Source organism: Python bivittatus, unplaced genomic scaffold (genome assembly GCF_059951505.1).
Source record: "Python bivittatus isolate LINGU-HERP-01145 unplaced genomic scaffold, Pbiv_v1 ctg000560_np1212, whole genome shotgun sequence".
Taxonomy (NCBI): Eukaryota; Metazoa; Chordata; class Lepidosauria; order Squamata; family Pythonidae; genus Python; species Python bivittatus.
In genome coordinates, this window is record NW_028277083.1 from 9,181,199 (window position 1) to 9,205,836 (window position 24,638).

The following is a 24,638-nucleotide window of genomic DNA, read 5'->3' on the forward strand; positions in this document are numbered from 1 at the left end:
TGCTTGGCGTTTCCTAAAGGGTCCAAAGACACAGGTTTTACATTTCTCCTAAAATATTCAGAGATGGCGTCAGCGAGATCTTAGGATTTGTATTAAATATTTTAGACACACAACTGTCTTGCATCATTTTGTATGGCATAAAATATGAAGGACAAGAGGTTGGGAATGGCAGAATAGTAATCATGACAGCAGGCGCAAGCGTAATTACAGGCAGTCTAAACAAAGTTCTCCTGTTAAGCTGGTTGAATTTGTCAACAGGATTCACTTTCTTCTGCCACTGAACCACTTGTACAGAATGGACCCCTTACAAAAATATAGCCTGTTACAGCTTAGCACAGCCTTTAAACCTTTCTCCGTCATTTGGCTTGGGAAATACATGCACCGCTCCCCTTCTTCAACTTCTAGGATGGGCATCATCAATTCCTACTCTTAAAAGGACACCTGGAAGCAGATCACTGTAACCCATTCATAATGAACAGGATTCAGGCGCAATGAGCAAATGTGGTTGTTTCCCCTGAAAAATACCCAGCAGTTACAAAACTTTGCTTCTGACTTTTGGTAAGTTGGCTAGGCCCATAAATAACTAGGACAGAATACATGTGCATCAGCAACAGCGCCTGCGGGTTGTAGGTTCCATACTAAGTCCAGATGTCTCTGGCCTCCAGCTTAGTGCCCTTTGTCCTTTCCTCCTACAGGGCCTGGGTCATTTGCAGCCACCAGCTGTTTGGAGAGCATCTTTATGATCCAACTGTCCTACACTGTAGAGGAGCTGTTTCAAGCTTTTTTTTTCAAGTTTTCCATCAGTAGTAGATTCTGCAGGGCTAAATTTCTGCAGTCACCATCTGGGTCCTTCTCTGTAACATCTACAGAAAATAGGAAGAGACACAGAAGAGAGAAAAAAATGACTTGAGGAAATTCCTGTAAAGCATTAGTTGAACTGTCAAGTAGAGGAACAATAAAAGGAAGTTAAGCTGGATATGAGAGGGTTTTATTCATTTTAGACCGAACTTTATTTAGCAGCCTTTTTTTACAGTATGTTCTTACACTATAACCAAACCTTCTTGGCAATAAGATCAAAAAATTTCTATTTCCCCCCTATTCTCCCTAACCACATGACTGAGTAAATATTGGAGATGTTCCGTTTTTCACAGCATGGTTTTAAACAGAAATATAAAAACTTATCGTTGGCTCCCACATAAACAGGTTGTTTTTTTTTCAAAGTATTAGTTGGTATACTGATTTTGACATCCCTCCACAAAACTTCCATTAGAGGCCATCTGAGATGTGAATGGTAAATTTCTACCTTTCATCACCAAGAGATGCCTTTCTTAATGAATAGTAAGTTTGCAATAAGAATCTAAAAATGGCTTTTCACAACCTCAGCACAGCTTCTCCAGTTATGAAAACAGATATGCACGCCTTTGTATGATGGGGCATAAATAGTTCTTGGAAATATACCCAGAAAACCCAAAACCAAAAACCTGTGTGTGATACAGCACTGAATTTAATTCTTTGCCTCCCCCTAGAGAACTAAATATGGGGAACTGGGCTCCTGCTTGCTTTTCCCCACAACTGTAACTAAGACAGTTTTCTGCAATTTTGAGGGAGGAAGCACGTGGAAAATTCTACAGGATAATCCCTAAATTTTTAAACAGAAAAGAAACCTTTTCAGGTTAAACCCCAGTTAAAACCCCTGAAGCTCCAGTTCAGCCCATGTACATGAGATGGTCCCACTGGCTTTGCCTCATTGCTAACAAAGAGGTTGTTGGTCCTGCTCTGAGAAGCTAAATCTTGGGTTACAGGCCATATTTAAGGCAGCTGAGGTTTGGCCAAAAATGTGTGCGTTGAATGCTATGCAGTCAACACAAGAGAAATCAATGAGCTGAAACACCGCCTCCCCCTTCTCCACCCCCAGGATGCAGAGGCCACCACGAAATGCATCTTAATCTGCTCGAGTTCTGCTCAGAGACAGCTGTCAGTAGAAGATGGGGGGCGGGTGTCTGTGTGTGCAGCCTGGCATCTCTGTTCCTGATCCGCCTGCAAAGTGGGAATCAGGATATGAGACCAGCAAAGGGGAGTCCAAAAAAGTGTGAGGATATCCTGTGCGCACAAGTTGAGTGCTGAGAGTCCAGCACCAGGTCAGCCTGGGTACATGACTCACTCCCACAGCCCCACTCTATTGCTCAAGTGGCAAGAGACTTTTAGAACTGGGGCTAGGCACACATTAAAGCCCATCATCCACATGTGCCCCTAATAGCTAAACAAGCTAAACAAATTAATGTATTTTTTTCAATGCTATGGACCAATACCCAGCTTGGAGAACTGAAAGGCAAATTTGCTGTGCTATACAACACGCTACATTTTCTGCCTCCTCTATCCATTCCTCTTGCAGCCTGGAAGCTTCTGTTAGAAACTGACTTTATTTTCACAGATTTCAGCTAGCATATACTTGCAGCACTATTCTAACATGCTGACGAGCACAAACGTCCATCTTCTCATCTTGGCTGTATTTATGAATCTTACACCACCCACAGGACAAAACGTTTCAGTGCCGATCACCCAGTGCCCCGTTTTGCCCTGAGTCTTGAATCGCCACGATGCAACTCTTACTCTTTCAGCTCAGACGCAGTTAAGATATTGCTGAATTGGCAAGATGGGCCCGGAGGAGGAGGAAAGCCGGTTTCTCCGTCGTGTCATGGGAAAGGAGGAATTTTGGTGGCCTCCGTGAGCTCTTTTCCCTTTTAAGGGCACAGGACACTGGGTCCCAATGCAGGGATCAAAGGACTGGCTCTGTCAATGTTACTTCCTCTCCAGCTCTCGTGGGAAGCAGTCTTGCTTCCTGCAGATTCCTGGCATCTCACCCCTCAGGAGTGAGAGGTGGCCCAATCCCCAATGCTCTGTGACCTTCTGGGAACACGGAAAATCCCATCATCCACTCCCTCACAATGTGGGGGGTTTTCTCCTCTGCTCCGGAGCACCAGGAGAAATAGCCTCGTTGGATGTGCTACTGAGAAAGCACGCTCCTCCACAGCATCAAATTGTATTCAGCAAATCCACCACATGACGAAGCTTGCATTTATTGCAAAGGTGCCCAAATTTGGGGCATAATGGCTCCTTTGGGAGCGTAGCCATTGCAAAGTCTGATTGCTTGTGCCAATATGCCTCAGCTGTGCACTGTAGGAGCAGCCCAGATATTTTGCATCTCAATGAGATCAGAGCTGTTGCAGGAGGGCTTTCTCCACTGTGTATTCTGGCCCTGGAACTCACGATCCAGCCAAGCCTGCTGAATCTCCTCTCTACTGACCTTCTGGCAGATGGCAGAGTTTCTAATTCTGGCAAAATGTTCCTCTCCCAGACGGATCTCCTTCCTATCTCAAGGTTTTATGGCAGCATTGCTAACTTTTTTGGCATCTCCAGCTCACTTTTCAACTGCCGTTACTTTCAGCATTGTTTAAGAAAATGGTTAGCTTTTTGAAGATGACGTGGGGTACTTTTAAAAAATGCATTTAAACTTAAGTTTCTCACCCTTGATTGCTGCTGCATACGCACACGCAGCTGCCCTGGTTGGGCTCAGCGGTGCCGCTTATCACATTGACTTCTCCCAAGTAGTTGTGTCAGATTGGCACTGAAAATTAGGTGTGCCTATCTAAAGCTTCACCAAAGATACCAAAACTTCATAACCCTATCCTTTCCAATGGCCTGCCTTCCCAGGTTCTTCTCACCTGCCAGCCAGGCTTGAGTCTCTAGAAGTTCCTCTGTCATGTCCTCTAGAAGGTGCTCAGCAGGTACGCTGAGGAGTATGGAGGAGACTGAAGACAGAAGACCATGCCGCACGTATCTGCAAAGGAAAGAAATGCCCTGGTGAACGCCTGCAGGAAGGAACCTTTTCCTATACAACTGACAGGCCACAGACATGAATCCGTTTTGCAGTTCTGCTAACTTTATTTTGCTGCTGAGAACACCAGACCAGGGCCTTGATGTCTACTTTGCATTCTATAGAACCCAGCTTTGGACCTGTGTCAAACTCCCCATTTTTAGCTGTTTTATGGAGCAGGAAACATCACAACACCCACAAGCTATAGTAAAGCTGCTTTCCTAAGTGATGCACCATTACATACGAATTGCAAACAAAAAGAGCAGATTCCAAAAAACTAGCGTTGCTCATGAAAAATGGCCTATGTTCTCTTGATTTTTGTAAAAACTAGGGGAGGGCAGTATGAGTTACAATACTCCCATGGCTTGAGGCTTTCCACTCTTAATGGCCATTCCTTTTCTGTGCTAGAAAGAAAGGAGCACTCAGTGTCTTGATATCATCGGAGATTCAAGAACAGAAAAAGAGAAAATTAGGTCGGGGTGTGACCACAGCAAAATTCTGTCCTGCTGGACTACGGCTTTTTTATGCACTTTTCCAGTTCATCCAGGTGTTCACAAAAACTCACGTGTCAGTGTGGAAACGCAGGGCCCAAACGAACTCTAGCAACGCCTTTCCCATTGCAGTTGCTACCTGTCGAAAATAGAAAAACGCATAAGAAGATCCAACCGAGCAGGAAAGAGGATCTCCAGGAGACACAGGTAACAGAAGCCAAGATGGTCTGAGAAAACCAAAGAACAATATGGATAACATGAATGAAAGGGATTAGATGCCATTTAATAATGCTGCAACTGAGATGGGCCATGTCTGCTCCACCTAATGCCTTGGTTTTGGGCATTAGGCATGCCCACAAATGGAAAAAAAAGGGCTGGCTCATTAAAGAAGGGACTTCCTACACAGAGATGGAGAGTTCTGAAAGCTGAAAGCCAATATACTGAAACTGGATTATGACAGAGAAAAACTGAACCGGTCACAATTTAAATAACGAAGACCAGTAAGCTGGAAATTTTCATCTTATTGGAGAGTGGTAGGATGAAATATCTTTAACTTTTACGTATTTTCCCAAGAATAGATCTACTGATTTACCTACTCGTTTGGATATTCGTAAGTAGCCCCGTCTCCCCATAAATGCACCTGATAATGATCAAGGAACCTGGCATTTTTTTCTTTTAAGCAAAGAAGTTGCACTTTTTTTTCCTTCCAACTCAAAATAAAGGATCTCGAGTCTTGGAAGACTGTTGGGCATCTCAGAGCCAGGAAGGAGGGAGAGAACAGAGACCAAGCGCTGCCCTGAGTGCAAATAATCCACTTTCCTAATCTCTAGAACTGCTCTTTCTGCACTGCTCGATTGATTCAGAACAAAAGTAGGCAGCTTTGAGAGCTGGTGGGTAGCTTGGGCTGGATTTGAGATGGGGAGGGAGAAGGTTGGGAGTCACAGCAGGCAACTGGATGCCACATAACATGGGCAGGAGAGGGAATTTTGGAGCCTCCACTGTCAGGCAGTTGGAGCAGACCCGACCCTTTGGCACTGTTCCCTGCTTCAGATGGAGGAGAAACTAGAGTGTCCATTGTCAACAATCGCAATCTGGAAGGTCTTTGGAGAGCTGCAAATTGCCCACCCCTGTTTTAATGGAAAGCAAATCCGGAGCTACTCTCAGGACTGCAGGAAATCTTGTGGGACCATGAGCTTGTCCCTTCCTAATGCCTGGCACAAAGTGGCCAGGGACTAGGTGCATGCCAGCGCTGTGTCCACCTTCCAAGGGTTCCCATGCGCCCAATGGCAGAGGAAGCACAGACCACCAAGAGTTTTCAAAGCCCTCTCCACTGTCCTCACCACAGCGTTGACAGCAAAGTACATGAGAATTGCCAAGGTGTGTGCCAGCCGGCCCAAGACCAGGTGATCGTCCCCCAAAAGGTCAAAGGTAGTTAAAGGCCTGGAAGGCAAAGAGAAAGCGAATGTTCTGATTGGGTTAGCAAGCCATGGACTGGGCAACTGTTCCACTTCCTCTGCTGTATGACGTGGGGCGTGCTACCAGTCTCCATAATACTGAACTAGACAGGCGTTTTGGAATAAGGAACCTTTGCATATTATCTCTGTAAAATAAATATTAAAAATGAATCAATTGTATATATATGAACTCAATCTTAAGCAACCCATGAGCAAACTCCATGCATCCTACGATAAAGTACCTCTCCCCACTTAATTGTCTAATCGGGAAAGATCTAACCTCTAAACAAATGCTATTAAATAGGCTGAACTGGGGTAGAATCATCTTCCAATGCACACTTCCAAGTCCCTTGGAGTGATCCTGCCCTACTGGAAGGGCATTGTAGCGGGGTGACCAGGCAGGGAGGATGAAAAGCATTCCTACCAAGAACAATACTGCCGCTTAAGGTGACTAGCGATCTCATAAACTTGAGCCTGTTGTGCTTTGAAAAATTCAGCTGCGACAGAGAATGAAAACTTAAGCAGAGGTTCTGGTGCACACCAAGGGCTGGGTAACTGGGGCAGGCTGCCTACCTTTCAGCCAAAAGTTCTGTGCAAAAAGAGGACGTCAGCTCCTTGGGAACCCCCTAAAATCCCTATAGCAGCCTTCCCCAATTTTGGGCCCTCCAGATGAGGTGGATTTCACCTCCCAGAATCCAAGGAGCTGGAAGCTGAAGTCCTAACAAATTTGGAGGACACCATAGTGAGGAAGTCTGTTCCAAAAGGACCTGAAGATTTAGGTGGTCTCACCTGTCAAAGTTCCGAAGAAGTGGGAAGAAGAAATAGCCAGCCACTGGAGCAAACTGGTTAGGGGTACACAATGGTTCTGCTTGAGACTGGCCCTGTTCCAGACAAAGAATAACGGATGGGTGTGAGGCAGCAGGAGACACTTCACCAATCTGACATGTGGAGTTCCTCCCTCCCCAAACAGACCCATCGAAGAGTTTTTTTGCTCACAAGAGATTGTCTTGTATTCAGTCAATGCCTTCTAAGCATGGAAAACAGAAAAGAGGTTGAAAAAAACTTATTTATTTTTTTAATCAATCTGTAAAGCCACCCACCTCAAAAAGTTAATCTGGGTAGCAAACAGTAACAAATAGAAGAAAAACAATTATATCCTGAGTACAAAAATTAAAGTACACAGCAGTCGAGAAAAACAGCAGTGAACACCACTAGTAAAGCCAGGAGATGGGCCCTTTTGCACACTTGGGGCCCCAGGCCTGGGCTCAGAGCCAGGTCTTTAGGGCCCCACGAAAGTTCAGCAGGGTCGGGGCCACCCTAATCTCCAAAGGGAGAATGTTCAACAGGGCAGGGGTTACGGCAGAAAAGCAGGATGTTTTGCCACGGACGATGATTTTTATATATGACCACTGCTCCAAGACAACTATATGTGCAAAAATGGAAAGATTCCGAAATACCCACAAGGGAGGAATGGTTGGTGAAGATGACAGAACTGGCTGAGATGGTAGAATTAACTTGTTTGCTTAGAGAAAGACCAATTATTACATTTATTAATGACTGGAAACCCCTTATGGACTTTTTGCTAAAAAAGACAAAAATGAACTGGTGGTTTATGGATCTGATGATTAGAAAGGGTATTATGGGAAGAAAGTGCTGTTTTTGTGGCCTTCAGAGCCCTGTTGAAGAAAGGCCAAATGGTTCACCTGGGGCAGGGGGGTTGTGGGGTGATTCAGCGGTGCTGAGGTTAGAGGAACTTTTTCAACGGGGTGGATTTTCCTGGCCCACCTTTGCAAACCTCCGGGTCTTGCTTCTGATCCTCTCATCCACCACTTTCTGCCAGTCTGGAGAAGAAGAGTTGCAGGGGAGGACTTGGATCCTGGGCCGCCTGGGACTCTGTTTGGAGTGAGGTGAAGCTGGCCGGGACAGCTCCTGGGCAGACACAGCCAGCACCTGGATGGAGAGATCGCAGGTCGTGAGATGGAAAGCTTGTTTCTTTCAGCAAAATGCACGTAAAGTAAGAATGATCTCCCCGTTGTCTGCACAGAATAGTGAGGAGACAGAAGCAGAAGAGTGAGCATTGTTAGATCCAGGCTTACATTCATTCACACGGGTAACCGAATTTCATTCCTAGGCATTACTACTTGGTGTTTAATAATAACCCTATTAGCACCCAGCAATGTAATTTTTTTTTAGATTTTTTTTAATCCCACCTTTATTATTTTTTATAAATAACTCAAGGAGATGAACAATACTCCTTCCTCCTCCTATTTTCTCCACAACAACAACCCTGTGAGGTGAGTTGGGCTGAGAGAGAGGGGCTGGCCCAAAGTCACCCAGCCGGCTTTCATGCCTCAGGTAGGACTAGAACTCACCGTCTCCTGCTTTCTAGCCTGGAGCTTTAACCACTAAACCAAACTGGCTTTTTAATTCACTAACTATATTTATTAACTATGGTCTACTGCTTTCTCCCGGCATTAGTATAAGGGAGCAAAGCTGCCTATTCCATTATTTATCTGAGTAAAAGCTCTACTAACCCAGGAGATGTTGCTCCGAAGAAAACCAGCATAGGATTGCACTGTTCAAGATTTCAGTTCTGGCTTAGCATATTGCATGTTTATAACAACCTTTTCAAATGATAGCCCTTCAAATGCTTTTCAGAACTTCACACACATCTGGTGTGTTACCCCAGAATCGTACAGTTGAAAGGAACCACAAGGATCGTCTAGCCCAACCTTCCACGATATGCAAACCACGTCTGGCAGGCAGCTGTCAGCCTCTTCTTCGAAATCTCCAGAGGTGGAGAACCCACCAGTGCCATAGGTAGACCGTTCCATTGTTGTCAGATCTTTCCATTAGAAGCTTTTTTCCCCCCTTATATTTAAATGAAATCAAAGTAGCTGCAACTTATACAGTTTCGGCAAGCAGGAATCACGTACATCCAGGATGTCCATACGCTGACGCAGACTGTAATTCAGGGAGTAGAATTCAGAGGTTAGATACTGAGCCACCTGGAAAACAAGAGACAAGTGTTTCTTCAGAGGCTTTTCATGGCTTCTTAGTCCTCCAACTTTCCCTCTGTTTTCACAAGTGACCAGGCAGGTACAGAAGACGGAGCAAGGGATTCCAGCAGCAACCATGTAGGTGCTTTGGGTTTTAACTCTTGGGATTCCTTACTCCTTCTAGAAGGACATGTGAGCCCTGCCCATCTACCACAGGATTTCTACTTCTTTGGAGTGTAGGAAGGGGGACCCTGTAAGCCTCCAGATGTTGAACTGAGCCTCCTTTTGCCAGGTGGGCTAGCTGAGAGTCTTTCACACACGCACGAGGAGAGCCAAGAATTCTCCACCCTTTTTCCCAGCCCCTTAGCTAACTCCATTGATGTCCCTTTTCTACAAGGTTGCCAATCCTCCCCTCACCCCCAGAGTCAGTACAAGGACTTACTCGGATGGGGTCTGTGACAGTAACAGCCACCAAGGCACCTTGCCGAAGCCCCACGAACCCTTCAATGTAGCTCTTCTCTTCCAGGTGGAGCAAGACTTTTGCCAATTCCACACTCAACTGTACAAAAGGAACACACACAGAGGAGACCCTGAATTTACTATTGAATGCTAGGTGGAGGAGTGAGGAAGAAGACTTCACACAGCTTTCCTGAATCTAGAGGTAGCCGCAATCTAAGGCTGAGGAAGCAGCAACTGCAGCTTGAATGTTGTTACCTTACTTACATTCCGCAAGGCAAACTCAGAGGCCTGTTTGAAAGTAATTATTTTCGTTATCAGAGTATGCACAAACTCCAAAAGAGCAGATCAGGCCTGTTTGTTCTGGGTTAAACCAAAGAAATCAAAAACATCAGATATAAACCATGATTTATCCTCCCAGGCAGATATACAGACTCCAGCTCATTCATGAATGCCCTCCCACACTTCAAGGAAAGGAGATCTCACTTTCCCTTTTTTCCCCTTAACCACCCTTGGCTCAATCTTCAAACCCACCTTTAAATCTAGTTTAACCGGCTTGTTTCAAATGACCTGTAGTTAAGACTAGTTTGCTGGGTTGAACAAAACAATAAGCTATGGTTAATGAAGTACTAGGAAAAAAAAATTCTGATTCCCTTTTGGGTACCCTGAGACTCACTCCACACTTTGCTTCTCCACCCCCATAAGTCATGGTTTATTAGGCAGTCTGAACCGAGTCAAGGATCCAGGTCTGGAAAAGAGTTTCATTCATTTCGTTAAACCTTAACTTGTGCTACATAGATACTACTGTATTTCTTGTCATTAACTACTGCTATAAAAGCATTATTACCCCACAGGAAATCCCTAATCCCTAACAACCACAGCTGGCTAGTTCCAAATGCGAACTGCGATGCAAAGAGGCACAGGCTCCATTTACCTCTTGAGCGGTGGCTGTGTCTCTTCGGATCAAGGCTTCCAGGACGCCCACCGCGGCTTCATATTTGTCTGCATCTTCAGGCCCCGTCAGAACTGAGGGAAAGAGAAGAGGACCATGTGAAAACATGGAGGAGCTGCAAGCTGAATTGGCTCTGTCAAATTCCAGACTTAGGATAAGAATGATTGCTTGTTTATTTATCGGAAGAAACTTCCTACTGTCCTTAAGCCAAGAACAAAGGATTAGTGTAATGCAGAGTTTGCCCTCTGGCTTGCAATCTAAACAGCACTGAAAAAGGATTAGGACAGAGAAGGAAAAAAGCAAACTTGGGTGTTTTGTAATTGCAAAATGCTTAGGATGACTAACTACACTGCCAAGAGCCTGTGGAATGAGGCAGTTAATCAATTGTATAAATAAATAAAGACACATATCCATACAATTCAAGGAAGGGAGCTGCCACTCCCTGGCCTAGCTTCCTCAATATGAGCGTTTTCCAATTCCCAGAATTCTGATCAACTCTGGATGGGGAATTCTGGGAACTGAAGCCCATAATCTGGAAGGCACTTTATCCACCTATTAATATGCTTAAGTGCAAGATCTGAGTTTGCAAATACTTTATTTGGGTGATGACAAACCCAGCAAGCTGGAAGCCAGTCAGTTTTCCCAAACCTGACCCTTCTGATGGACTGAGATAACAATTCTCATCATCCTCAGCCAGGAAGTCATTGAAACCGTCTGGCAAATATCAGGTCAAGGAAAGGTGATGGGGGACATGTGAAAGTAAACTTATGGGAAAGGCTGAAGGCCCTCTTTTTGTTACTTTAATGAGAACCACAGAAGCTTTTTGGAGAAGGGATTACAAGCTTGTTGGCTTCAGAAAAATGACAATTCAGTGGTTAAATAAACACATTCTAACTTCTGTTGCTTTTGATTAGCCGCATGGATATTCTAACCTTTGGGGCTTGCTTATGATTTTAGATAGTACTGCAATGATAGGAATTTTTGTGGATGTTATGTAACCATTGGTTTCAATGGTTATTATGTTCTGTTGTGGCTGGGTTTGTATAGTACGTACACGAATAAAATTAAAGGAGAAAGCTAAGAATTTAGGTAGTTCTGGGCTAGATGTGCCCAGTTAGAAATGACTGTGAAAGTCAAACAGATCAGAATCAGTTACACCACCCTGAGTTTCTTGAACAATAGGTATCTTATAGGCAGAACCAGGAATCAGCCACCCCACGAAGAGAATCCTGGGATCTCGAATTCTTTCTTCTTCTCTTACTTGCAATACAATCCCTGATGTAGGTGGGAGCTCTGATTTTCTTCAGCTCTTTATCCTGTGACATGTCATATGGAACGAGGTCGTCATCACTACAAAAGAAACCCGGGAAAGAACATTCATCCCCACGTCTCAATTCACACCCGGGCAGCAGCCATTTTGTAATGGAACCCTGTCGTTTCTTAGCAATGTCATTTTTAACCTACCTATCGAGCTCAGAGTCAACTCCCTGTTCCGGTTCTTCAGAAGTATCCAAGTCTGGCGTCACACTGGAATGCAGAGCAGCAATGCTGGGTCTGCTGTCCCTGTTAAGCAAAAAGGGACTGCAATGTTTAAACGCTATTAAGTCTCCTGTTCTCCTAAGCACAAGGAGAATTATTTATCCATCTCTGCTATATCTCCAAGCTGGCCAAGGACCAGTTTTCTCAATGGTGTAAAAATCTGCTAAAAACATCCCATATAAAGCAATGATTTAAAACCACTCCTGCTAAAACATCACTATAAAAACAGCTGTTGTTGTTGTTATTCAATCCATAGAGGGGTAGTTTTGCTGTAATAGTTTTAAATCACCTGCTTCATAAGGGAAGTTTTTAGCAGATGATGACGACGATGACGACAACTGCAATAATAAGTACCTTCAAGATAAACTGGCCACAAAATACTATTCAGTCATTCAAAAATATTCTCCTAAAATGCCAGGAAAGTAAGATCTCCACCTGGCACTAGAAAGACCATTATGTCTATGCCAGGCTACTGGTCTGATACGGCAATTCACAAATGGGGCTCTATCACTGAAAAAGCCCTGAAATTAGGGGAAGCAATACAACACACACACAGACATAGACGCACACACACTTATGGCATCTGCCTTTCTTATTATCTCTGCACAGCACTTTCCTACGCAGTGTGGTTGACTAATTTAGGTTATTTCTGGGTTTGGAAGCTAGGCAGGGTTGGACTTGGTTACTACGTACAGTAGATGGGAGACAAAATCTAGACTGGGGAGTTCAAAAATGATCTCAGAAGAAGGTGACAGCATGCCACTGCCATATCTTCACCAAGAAAGCTATAGGGTTTCATAAGGTTCATGAAGTCATCAGGCCTTGAGCTGACCATAGGGAGCCTTCACTTCAGCCATGCCAAGACTACCAGCACAAGAAAAGGCAACACTTTGCTGAGAAAACATCATTTGAATCCCAAAAGAATGAAGCTAAATCTTACCCAGTGTTTGGGGGCTCAGCATCTGAAGTCTCTTCCAGTCTTTGAGTTAGCAAGGATTTCAGTTCTTTAATCTCATCATCTTCTTCATACTAAAACATTCAACATTTTAACAGAGATTAGTATACAAGTTAGCTTCTGGATAAGGGCCAGTGCTAGTCCTAATTCAGAAATTGGGGGTTCATTTGTTGTTTCATTGCAGAAAAGGGCTGCTGAGCATACAGCTCAAAGGTTTTATTTAACTTTAACCTCAGGCCTGTTCAGTGTTAGATACATTGTGATTGCATGTCAACCCAGATCAACCACAATGGAGAATTACACCTTGCTGCTCCCAAGCCTGCTTCAGCTCACAAATTCCTTTTTGCTTTCTTTGCCTTGCAAGGCTGTAAGGGGATGATAGAAAACGTTGACTTCCCACTGCCACCCAAATCCAGACAGCTGTGTTTGAGATATAATGGAAAAGCACAAGGTCCAGCTTTGCAGGCTCTAGCAAATCCAGCAGAGGGATTGTCAAAAACAAGGGTGGGTTTTCAAACTGGTGGGAAATGTACAAAAATTGTAGTGTTCCAACCCTAAAACAGAAGTAGGACAGATGAAATCCTTCTATAATTTGTTGTCCAGTTCTAATTTGTAATCTGATAGAAGAGGGAAACTGTTAAAGACATTGCTGGAGAGGAGCCATATTAATTATACTTAATTCTCAATATTTTGTCCATTCCTTTTTGGAGAGCAGACTTGAACATGTCCCTCAAAGGCCAATCACAGATCTAGGACAGAGAAAAGTCTGTCCCCCCAAAAGCTTTATATAGTTAAAAGAAAGAGGGACCCCCCCCAAAAAACCCCTCCCCTATGGGATGGAGGTTGGGGACTGAGAACGCTGCCCCATTTTGCAGCCCACTGCCATTCTGCCACTGCAGGCCTTAGTCATCAGCATGGGAACTGCAGCCTTCAGCCATCAAAAGATTGGCCATTCTTTCCAGTTTTGGAAGAAGCCACAGAAGTCTGATCCTGGCTTAAGCTAATAAATTAGTTTCCTGGGTTCAGATACAACAGGGAACTGTCATTTGTTTAAAAGCAGAAGCCAAATTTTCTACTTCAACTGTTTTGTTCAGGAGACAGCACACAGCGTGAGGTTCACAGCTGATTTGTGGCTTGGCAGGGCATCTCAGCAACTTCAGTGGAAGAATCAGGAAGCAGAAGAAAAAGTACCTTCCATCCACACATTTAAGATTAAGGATTTCTTTCGTGTGTTTCTTCTGCAACCAAGCCTACAGCAAAATCACTCTAACTGCTTGCCTGAAACTCCAAGGCAGGCCCTTCTGGCGTTATCCTGGTGCTGACACATTCTGCTACTACCATCCCCATCCGACGGATCCGGGGCAAATTACTGTCCAGGTGGCATTTCATCCCTTCCATCAGGCTGGTAAGTAGCTCTAGAAACACAAGGCAGAAGCAATGGAGCAAGTTCTTCCTGAAATGCTGGGCCCTCCCTTGATCAGGCCAGGTCAACGTGTCCACTAGAGAAAACATCTTAGAATGGGTTGCAGCACCTCCTACAAGGTGCTTGCTCTTTTGATCTTCTTTCCCCATCTCTCTCTCTGATGCCTCCTACTAGCATTTTGGCTAAAGAAGTTGGGAGGGAAGAAGAAAGGGGTTGAGAGGGAGGCAGGCAGGCAGGGCTGGCTGATGGCTATAATAAGGAAGCAGCCCTTGAAGAACCTTAGACCAGAGAAAGGAGCTCATTCTGCACAATCCTCTCCCCAAAACCATCCTCTTCTCCCTCCTTTACCTTGCCGGTTGGTTGAGATTTCTTCTTCTTTCAGGTGAGAGAGGCAGAGGAGGATGGCCTTGCTAATGTACAGCTGCTGCTCGGCTGGGGAGTGTTTCACGGCACTGCTGCTACTCCAGGTCTCCAGCAGCTCTCTCAGAATCTGTACCAGAAATACAGAGTCAGGCCTGAGTGGACTTTCTGCCCCGTCCCGTCCCATCCCTTTGGGCCTGAAGGAAGAGAACCAGGGAAGTGTCCTGGTGATGGTGTTGGACTGGCACTGGGGAAGCCCAGATTCAAGTCCACCCTGATCAACTTTGGATCGTTCATGCTCTGTTAGCCCAACCTACTATACAGGGTAGTTCTTACAGGGCATTTATTTTTTATTTATTCATTTATTTAGTCAGTCAGTCCCCTGTCCATCTCCCCCCATTTAATAATTAAATAATTTAATTTAAGCGCGCAGTGCCATAAGAACATAAAACATACCCAAAATATGCAGAAGGAGCGATCTATCAATTTATAGAAAGCCCCAGGCTAGAAAGCAGGAGACTGTGAGTTCTAGTCCCGCCTGAGGCATGAAAGCCGGCTGGGTGACTTTGGGCCAGTCCCTCTCTCTCAGCCCAACTCACCTCACAGGGTTGTTGCAGGGAAAATAGGAGGAGGAAGGAGTATTAGGTATGTTTGCCACCTTGAGTTATTTATAAAAATAATAAAGGTAGGATAAAAAATCTAAAAAAAAAAAGCAGATCACCTTGAAAAATCAGCATGGTGACAGTGCTGACGGTGCTGGATTAAGAGCGAAATCCAGGTTCAAGTCCAACATCAGCCACAGAAGCTCCCAGGGTGACTTTGGGTCACTCCCTCCCTCTCAGCCCAACCTCCTTAAGAGGGTTGTTGTTACAGAAAGAATTAGCAGGAGGAATGCTATGTATGCCATCCTGATCTCCTGAATGAAAGGTGAAAGGTGGGATATATATCTAATATAGAAATAAATCACCACCTTTAAAAAAAAAAAAAAAACCTCTTTACCCTTTTAATTAACTTCTGGCAAGATCAGGCACCTTCTGTCTCTGAATTGACTCCTAAATGGAGTTGCCCTCTGGGGGAGATGGGCAGCATACAAATTTAATTAATAAATTAATAAAATAAAATAAATCCGTTCTGATGCAGGTTTCATGCCACGCAGCACCTCTGCCTCCATCTACCTCTCTCCCACACAGAGAAGCATACAGCTGCAGACATGGAAACGACCACAGGGATTGCTCGGTTCAACCCTCCGCAATGTGTAGACCATCCAAGTAACCCATCCATAAACACACTGCTTACTTTGGTCAGTAAGGAACGCCGTGTGATGTCCAGAGCAAGGTATCCAAGGAGAGTCTGCAGCAGCTCGGTCTGGAATAAAACCAGAGACATTACGCATTGTCAAACACTGGAAACTGCTTGAACTAAGGACTGCTAGCAACGTTGAGGAGAATGGAAGTAACAATTGTCATGGAATCTTCTAACAGGAGAACTAAATCTGGTGACCGAGCACTCGCTTTATAATGAGACTGTGAATTTGACTACCATGTTTTAATTCTTGCTTGAAAAAGAGTAAGATCTCAGTCTTTTCAAAAACGGGTAACCCCATCCCATCTCAGCGTCCTCCTTAATTCTCTCACCACAACATCCACGAGACACTCACCGGAAAGCTGTACTGAAGTAGCAACAATTTTTGTGTGATCACAAACTGGGCCTTCTTGTTTTTGACCACCAAATTCCCCAGCAATCGCGACAACACAGCAGGCCTAGCAAGGCAGACAAACACAGCGATCAAATTCAGCTGTGTGACCCTGGGTTGTTTTCAGTCACTATTTTATTCTGTGTCTCACTCCGCAAGAAAGATTTTAAAAAGCGTGCAGCGCCATAAGAACATAAAACATACTCAGAGCTACAGGAAAACGATCCACATAATCTGTCTCACATAAAACAAACATGTTACTCTACCATCCAAGAGAAGAGGAAAAATTGTGAAAGACAAGGGGCTCTCTTGAAAATCTAGGATATGCTTCGGAAGGCCCACTGTGTCAGCAATGAATGGAAGTCCAAGATCTCTGACTAGCTGTGCTGCATTATAAAAATGACTAGAGGTTGTGTTCAATTTGTGTTTTTTTTAAATGCACCACTGAATGCGAACTTGGATCCACGTAGAGCACCCTGTTACTGACTGGATTTGCAAATGGCACTCAATCATGGTTTGCTAAATAACCACAACTGGCCAGAATTGCACCTGCTGAGCCACAAATCATGGCTTACAAAATAAAGCAGCAGGATCCCTATGATACATTAAGTAGGGATGTCTGGTGCTTTGCAACCAAAGCAGAAAATGTGATTCGCAGTATACGTGGGTGCGCCCACTGCTTCTGTTGGCGGCTCCTCACAGAAGAGGCATCTTTTCCTGGGCTCACCCTGTACTTGCACAATGCTAGAAAAATACACGTGGCACTGATGGTGTATCTATGCCTGTTCCAAAGCACCTTTTCTGCAGTGCACATTCCCAATGCGAAGCTATAAGCTCTTCCTTAGCATAGTGCGTGAGCCCAGGCACAGAGAGACCAGAAACAAGGAAGACAGAAGAGCAGGGGAACTCTTCTGTTGTGCTTTCTTGCCAGTAGCATTCAAAACCAAGCCACTAGATCTTGGAGCTGGTGTATCGTCCCTATGACTAATTTTAACTTACAGCCGAAGGATCTCTTGATGGCTGCTAGATCCAGGTGCTGCAGCGACAAGAAAAGGAGAGAGGTTCATGGGTCATGGCACCACCTTCTCCCAGTAACTTGGCCTCTTACCCTGAGGTTGCCTGGACCAAGCCACAGACCACTGCTTCCATCCAGCGATCTGGCACACTCTCAAATAGTCGCCAACAGATTCTCTGCCAGATGCAATCAGACTGAGTACGACTGGCTAGGTGAGGCACCAACACGTTCAAGAGTTCTTCTGCGTTGGGAAAGAGCAAAATCGTGTGCTTTGAGATCGGAAAAAGCGAGAAAAGGAATACTGACAGAGCTAATGAAACTTGCTGCCCTCGTTCCTTTTCAGAAGGTGGGTTTAAAAGGTCAAGTCAAAAGAAAACCCAGTATGCTTCAACAACATTTTTGTTTGCACCACAAACTACAGGGAACTGATGCACCCTCTCTTTTCTTAAACAACCTTCTGCTACAGATTTATGTTACTGATTACATATCTATCCGTTTCTGTATAAAATCAAGCCATTTGAAGAGAAACGAGGAAAAGGAAAGGAAAAAGCACATCGACTTAAGCTTTTCTATTCATTCAGCATCTAGCTCCTTTCGTAGCCAGACTTCCCAACGAACTGTCATTCACAAGTTGTGCCAAGTGAAGCAAAGCAGACTGATTGATGAAAGTGTTACAGCAGCAACACCCCAGTTTGGAATATCCTTCCCATAATATATATAAAAAGGTACTGTATATATATTATACATTTTGGTGGCACTCGCATGGTATCAATAACAAACTAGCAACTATACTGATAGTATAAATAAAATACTGCTGTTCCAAAACTCAGGTTTTACCTGTGGGTCAGGTTCACACAAGCATGCTAGTCTGAAATGTGGCTGGCCAGTCTGTGGCTTAGTTTAATCCCTCAATCCCGAACCCATAACATTTTGGAAAGAAAGCTTGTGGATTAGTCATAATCAGACTTGGTCCCAGAGCTGGATAAAGCTTCTTACCTGAAATCATGGAAAGCCAGAGAGCAAAGGCAGATAGATTTTTAGTCTAATTCAACATAAACTGTCCTATAAGATTTGTGGTTATCTCACTGCGCCATATTTGTCAACGTACAGTACATACAAGTTTTTGGAATGAATTCTTCCCGTTTCATTCCATTTGAACAGCAGAAAGACAGCAATATCACATGTACTCACTTTGTCTTCCCTGCACGCAGACCTTTCCTAACACCTGAGATACAAAGGAGATGGAACAATCCAAGCCACCTGGAAGTACATAAACGCCCAACAGTGAAGGAATTAGTCAGATCTGCTTCCACCCAGAAGCGCTCTTCTTAATGAGCGCTCAGTCTGCTGTTACTTTCTCCAAGCTAGCCAAAACACACTGGCTAGCTGGGAATTCTGAAAATATGAGTCCAGACATTGGTTAAACTTCTGAAGGTAAAACCAGAATCATCTTCTAGGTAATCATAGACTGAACTGCCATTATTCCCAACCCCGCTGGCAGGGGGGCGTGGGAGTTTATGGGAGATCAACTCACAAGCTTTGGCATAACTTCTATTTTCAACAGCAGCATATAGAACTTATAAGACATACAAACAAATATTTAGATGAATTCTCTTAGAAGAAAAAAAACTCTTTTTAAAAAATCGTTTTCTCCTGTAATTGTATTTCTTGGTTCCCTTCCCTCCTGTCCAGTAATCCACAGGAGTTTTCACCTATCCCTCTCTTACATCTCTTAACTCATCCGTCAGTGCAATCTCTTACCTCGTAGCGAACCAGAAATCCTCTCCATCACCTGGACAATTTCCGTGCCAAGCAACGGAAAATAATTTTGAGGGAAGAAGACTGGTCGGTTGTCTCCCTGGAGTTTGTTCGCTAAGTGATCAGGTAAACATACAACTTTGCTGAGGATCGCTTCCTGCAGAACTAGAGAACCGGTTTCTGTGTGTTGCTTGCAGGTTTCCCATATTAGAGCAGAGAGTCCGGACTTCTGCAAGAATTGCTCCAGGGTGTCAACTGTTTTATTCAGACGAAAACTTGGCCTGCAGGGAGAAGCATTTTCTGATTCTATTTTAATGTGCAAAAAAGAGTCAACAGGACAGCACTTCATCTTCTAACTATGTTAAGGCCATACAATATGCAGCAGAGACTTCCTGTGAATCTCAACATTTTTAAAGGGGAAAAAACAGAATTCTAGGGTTCCTGCTTTTGTGTGTGTGTGTGGGGGGGGGTAGGCATTACTACTGTGATATCCTCCTCGGCTGCTGTGTATTTCAGTTTTTGTATTTGTGGTTGGAATTGTTTTTAATTTATTTTAATATTGTTCGCTGCCCAGAGCCACTTGCTGAGATGGGTGGCCATACAAATTGAATGAATAAATAACCTTAAGAATCCACAAATCTTCAACAAGTTGTCCTTCCCACAATGATTCCTATTCTTGCTATCTGCAACTCAGATTCTAGTCTTCCTTTTTTTTTTTAAGTCTTATGATAATATTCCTTGCTATGGAATTTTTACTGGTATGAAACCCATAATACTGCAAGTGGAATTATGCTACAACTGGATCTTTTGCCTTGCATCCTGCGGTCCTAAGGAACAAATGCCCCCTTGCGAGCTGCTCCAGCTCCACCAGGAAATACACGTTAAGACGTTTCTACAAAGCTGTCTTTTTCCGCTCAGTGACAAACATGATGATTATGATTAACACTCAAGTCTTCTGACTTGCTTTTTTTTTTAAATCTTCTTCTCAATGGATTCAGAAAACAGAGAACAGAAATGGAAGAACTGGTTCTGACAGGCCTGAGGGATACCTGATGTCTAAAAATGTGAGGGGACTCTTTCCTGCATAGGAAAGTATTTGGTTCTTATTTGCATACTTGTTGAAGGGAAAGGAAAAACCCATTTGAGGATTCAATCTAGGAAAACAATAGTTCCTGTGTAGAACTAATTTAAACAGGGGACTCTCTGGATCCTATTATAGCAAAAGTCATTCACTAATGGAGAGTTGGGGTATAAATATCCATCTCACTTTCTGTTCAACATATGTTGAACTTTGTATGTTGCATATGTGAATATGAATTTGAATATGTTGCATATGTGAATATGAATTTTTCCCAGGACATGTTCTGTAAACCCAACTGATGTGCTTTGTAAATACAGGTAGTCCTCGTTTAGAGACTGTCTCATTTAGTGACTGTTCGCAGTTACGACAGTGATGAAAAAGTAACTTTATGAGTGATCCTTGCCAAAAAAGGGCACAAAGCAACGGAAACTCCGCCTCCTGCGCTCTCCAGCTGGGCTCTGCCCTAGGAAGGAGGCACTGGCAAACCACTTCCGAAACACCTTGCCTTGAAAACTGCAAAGGACTTGTCCAAAGCAGTCACTGCAGAGTCGGTAACGACTGAGCGCAGATAAAAAAAAAAAAAAAGCAAAGGAAAGCTGAAGTAAGATCATAAGCACAGTGGAAGTTTCACTTAGCAATTGCTTCGCTTAACGACCAAGTTGCCAATCCCAATTGTGGTCACTAAATAAGGACTACCTGTAATTGTTTATGACTGAACAGCTAGCGTGAACCAGGTAAATGTAGTTTACCCAAAAAAACCATGGCTTAACATTTCATGTGGACATGGCCATCAACTGAATGTTTAGCTAACAAGCACAATATTTTTATTATCTAGTGTTTATGGAATTTGTTTTGTTCCATAACAACTTATCGACAACTTTTATTTGTCTAGCCCTCTAGGCAAAGAAGGCAGCTTTTGAAACAATTATATACTTATAGAGAAGTAGACTGCAGTAGAGATCTTACTTACTCTGTAGAAATTATAGTGTCTAATAGAACCATAAAAGATTGATCTGCTGGTCCATCAATGAAAAAGCTAGCCCACAGTTCTTTGGCTTCCTCTGATGGAAATTGCTCTGGCCAATCAGGACTCAAGTTGCTGAGCAGACACTGAACAAAGGTAGTAAAATAATTGCGAGTAAATGCTTCCTTCTCTTTCATGGAGGGTGGATTTTCAGATTGATCCAGGTACCTCCTGATTGTCCACAAAGTCTTCTGGATTAGGGTACTATCTCTGGAAGAATATAAGGTGCCAACTGCTTCTTTAACTGTATAACGAACATCATGCAACTTAGGATCCATTTCTTTGGGTTGCTTCAAGAAAAAAATGAGAAGTTTGATAAACAGTTCAGAAGATGGTGGGAACATAATTACTCTTTACTGTTTTCTAAGAAAAACAGAAACTTGTTCTGTACTATTAGAACAAGGAAAGAGCTGCAAAATACATCATTTAGTCACCTACCTGTGGCTGGTCTTTTGGGAAGACTTTCTAAAAAGATTCCCAGAAATTGCACGCTGAATTTGGAGAAACAAGCAATATTCTGAAGGGTCAGTGGAAGGAGAAGAGGTGGCATATGCCCTTAAATTAGAAATGGGAAGTGTGCATTGCCAGCTAGTGCTCCAAACAGTGGCGCTGGCCGGCCAAACACAGGGAAGAGAGAAAAGCATGTAGTTAATCCAACTATGGGCAGTCCCCAGATTACATTAGGTTCCACTCTAGGATTTTTGTGCATGTCAGATTAGAAGCTAAGCCATCCGCATGCCCAAACATGTCAGTCTCCATTTTGCTCTTGCACCAAATGGTGGTAGCCGTTCTCATGTCTCTTGCTGTAAAATCAGATTTACATAAGTAAACGTTTATGTCAGTGTTTCTCAGCCTCAGCAACTTTAAGCTGGGTGGACTTCAACTCCCAGAATTCCCCAGCCAGCCATGCTGGCTGGGGAATTCTGGGAGTTGAACTCCACCCAGCTTAAAGTTGCTGAGGTTGAGAAACACTGGTTTATGTCATGTGGGGACTGTCCATATTTTTGTATATAATACAGCAATGAACAGAAAGGTCAGAGAACATGACTAGGAAGTCCATGTTTAACTCCCAACTCAATGGTAAAATTCCCATCGGATAACACTGGACCTGTCACTCTGATACCCTTACTCTCATCCTAACCTAACCTACTACCTCACAGGTATGTTGTGAGGATAAAAACATGGGAGAAATCACAGGTGCAAACTTGGGGGCTCTTGTTCCTTTCTTGCCTGCCAGTGAGTTTCACACCCGAATCACTTCCATCCCCTTTTTTGGCTGTTTCACACACACACACACACCCAAAATGGGTGAAGTTTAGCATTATCAGTCAAGGGTTGACAGATACCCCTGTGAATATATGAACCCCTGCCATGACCATAACAAGGATAGCGCACCCATTGATTGTATCCATGGCAAACGAGACCCCTTTGGACATGAGAGTTGGACAACATACACGTTTAATAAAAGTATTATTGTTGTTGTTGTCGTTGGTCGCACAGTCAACCAATTGTTTAGATCGCATTTGGCATTTTTATCCACCTATCAAGTCCCTCCCACGGACCTGGATAGGCAGATATTGTTTGATGGGGTTAAAGGTGGTATTATTGTTATTGTTATTATTATTACTACTACTAGTACTAGTACTACTACTACTATTACACTAGTGGCAGACAGAAATGGGACAAGAACCAACTAGGGCTTTCTGAAGGAAATGGCGGGATATATATAAAGGGAACAACTTTAAGGAAAGCATTATAAGTTTTAAGGCATGCAAGTTTAATTTTTATTATTATTATGTTTCTCCCCCTTCCCCATTTGGATTGGCTAGTTTGTGGCTCCACCTGACACAGCTCTAGCGTTTTGTGCGAACCAGCTGGTTTACAGGTTTAGGCACTGCACGTCACGTGTGAACCCCACAACGGCGTTCTACTAATTCAAGTTTAGCGCGTCTGAACACGGCCACGAGGTAGCCCTAGCAGTTACGGATATAATATGCCAGAATACGTTCATTTATGTTCAAAGGGGTTTATTTCCCACGGAAATATATTTAGGTTATCACTCACTTAGCCCTCCTTAACGACGCTGACCTGAACCCGCAAACGCGCCTCCGGAAGAAAACGGGTGGCGCTCTAGGATTTTATCTCTCTACTTGCTTCCTGGAGACTTAGGGCCAACCAACGGCACCGTTCCCTTCTGACAGGAAGTTGAGTTGAGCGCCACTCTAGCTTCCTTTCCAAACTCTATCACCGCTCTCGTGTCTGACAAGTTAGCTCTGTCCACGACGGGTCGAAACTGGCGCGCGAGGCCTTCCTTCCCTCCGCCCACCCCGTCTTAAAGAGACAGTAACAGAGGATTGCGCCTTAATGGCATTCTCCTACCTAACCAAGTGTTCAAAATGAGCTTGTACTCAGGACATGTTTGCAAAAAGGAGCAGAAAACATTCAAGTCCCACCCTTCAGGGAGACAGATATAGCTTGTCAGCTTCCAATTCCCTTTAGCCAATTCCTGATTCTAATTCATCTGGAGCACCAGCACATATGTGAATATCTTCTTTGCTGTTTACTTTCACAATGACCTTTAAGGTCATTTATCAGATTACTATAAATGAACACTAAATAGAGTCCATACATTGCCCTCAGCTATATGGCTAACTACATGCACACGACTGCCTGAATTTGCACAGCATGGGGGCTGAACCACCCAGTCCCTCACCACTTTGGCCCAATAAAGGGCACAATGTGCCATGTAACTCTAAGTTTTTAAAAACATGGGTTGATTTTGCATGATATACTGAATTGTAAACAGGCTTAACTACCTTTTAACCTAGCAAGTCATGCAAGCCCAGAAAATTTGGGGCATTAAACCAAACCCAGGTAAATATCCCATGCAAATACAGCCTTTCATATTCGGCTGTGTTAAGAATTATATACACCTGTTAGATCAGCAATTGGCGAAATAAACTGTAATTTTAAATAAAGTTAAATGTTACTTTTACTTGACATAGCCTGTTTGCATGTTGATGAAAAAGAGGAATGCTTCTAAGATTATAGTCTCTGTCCTCTATAGCTTAAGTTAAAAGAGTATTTTAGGTAAAATGTTTTTTAATGCAAGAACAATTTAAAAGAGATTCTAAAGGTGCTGCGTGAGGTGCTAGTGAAGAGAGGGTTTGAAACTCATGTTAACTTTTAATGTTTGTATCACTTTACTACCTTTTTCAGTAATCTGGATCTGGTCTAGCCATAAAGTAGGAGTGTGTGTGTGTGTATCTGTTAACCATGTAACAGAATGAAGTTGATTTCTAGGACATCCTCAGAACAGCAGATTTGGGGAGGTCTCATAAAAAAAAGGAAACACAAATTTAGAGATCTGGATATGTACCTTTTTTGAGAAGCCGATCAGTTAATATCACTATGTGTGTGATTATCTCTGAACATCTTGAAGTCAGGACCTCCTTTGAAATTACCGCAACAGTAATTCTGTTCAATACATGGATTTACTCAACACTGCATCTATAGCTACCATCCAAGCCTTAGATTTGGAATTAACTCCCCTTCACATATGTA

The 24,638-nt window shown here is 43.5% G+C and overlaps 1 protein-coding gene across 1 annotated transcript; it reads right to left on the reverse strand.

Annotated features, from left to right (window-relative positions):
- Positions 1-52: 52 nt before the first annotated feature.
- Positions 53-23,538, reverse strand: TELO2 (telomere maintenance 2). The gene is made up of 21 exons (XM_007423837.4): positions 23,139-23,538; positions 21,021-21,364; positions 18,973-19,250; positions 18,403-18,471; positions 17,305-17,452; positions 16,161-16,263; positions 15,800-15,868; positions 14,492-14,633; positions 13,999-14,135; positions 12,706-12,794; positions 11,691-11,789; positions 11,488-11,576; positions 10,209-10,300; positions 9,261-9,377; positions 8,756-8,827; positions 7,605-7,769; positions 6,609-6,700; positions 5,706-5,805; positions 4,440-4,504; positions 3,723-3,838; positions 53-863 (listed from the first exon to the last, which is right to left on the reverse strand). Exons 2-21 carry the CDS (start codon positions 21,350-21,352, stop codon positions 775-777), a joined length of 2,463 nt encoding a protein of 820 aa, XP_007423899.2. The 5' UTR covers positions 21,353-21,364; positions 23,139-23,538; the 3' UTR covers positions 53-774.
- Positions 23,539-24,638: the final 1,100 nt, after the last annotated feature.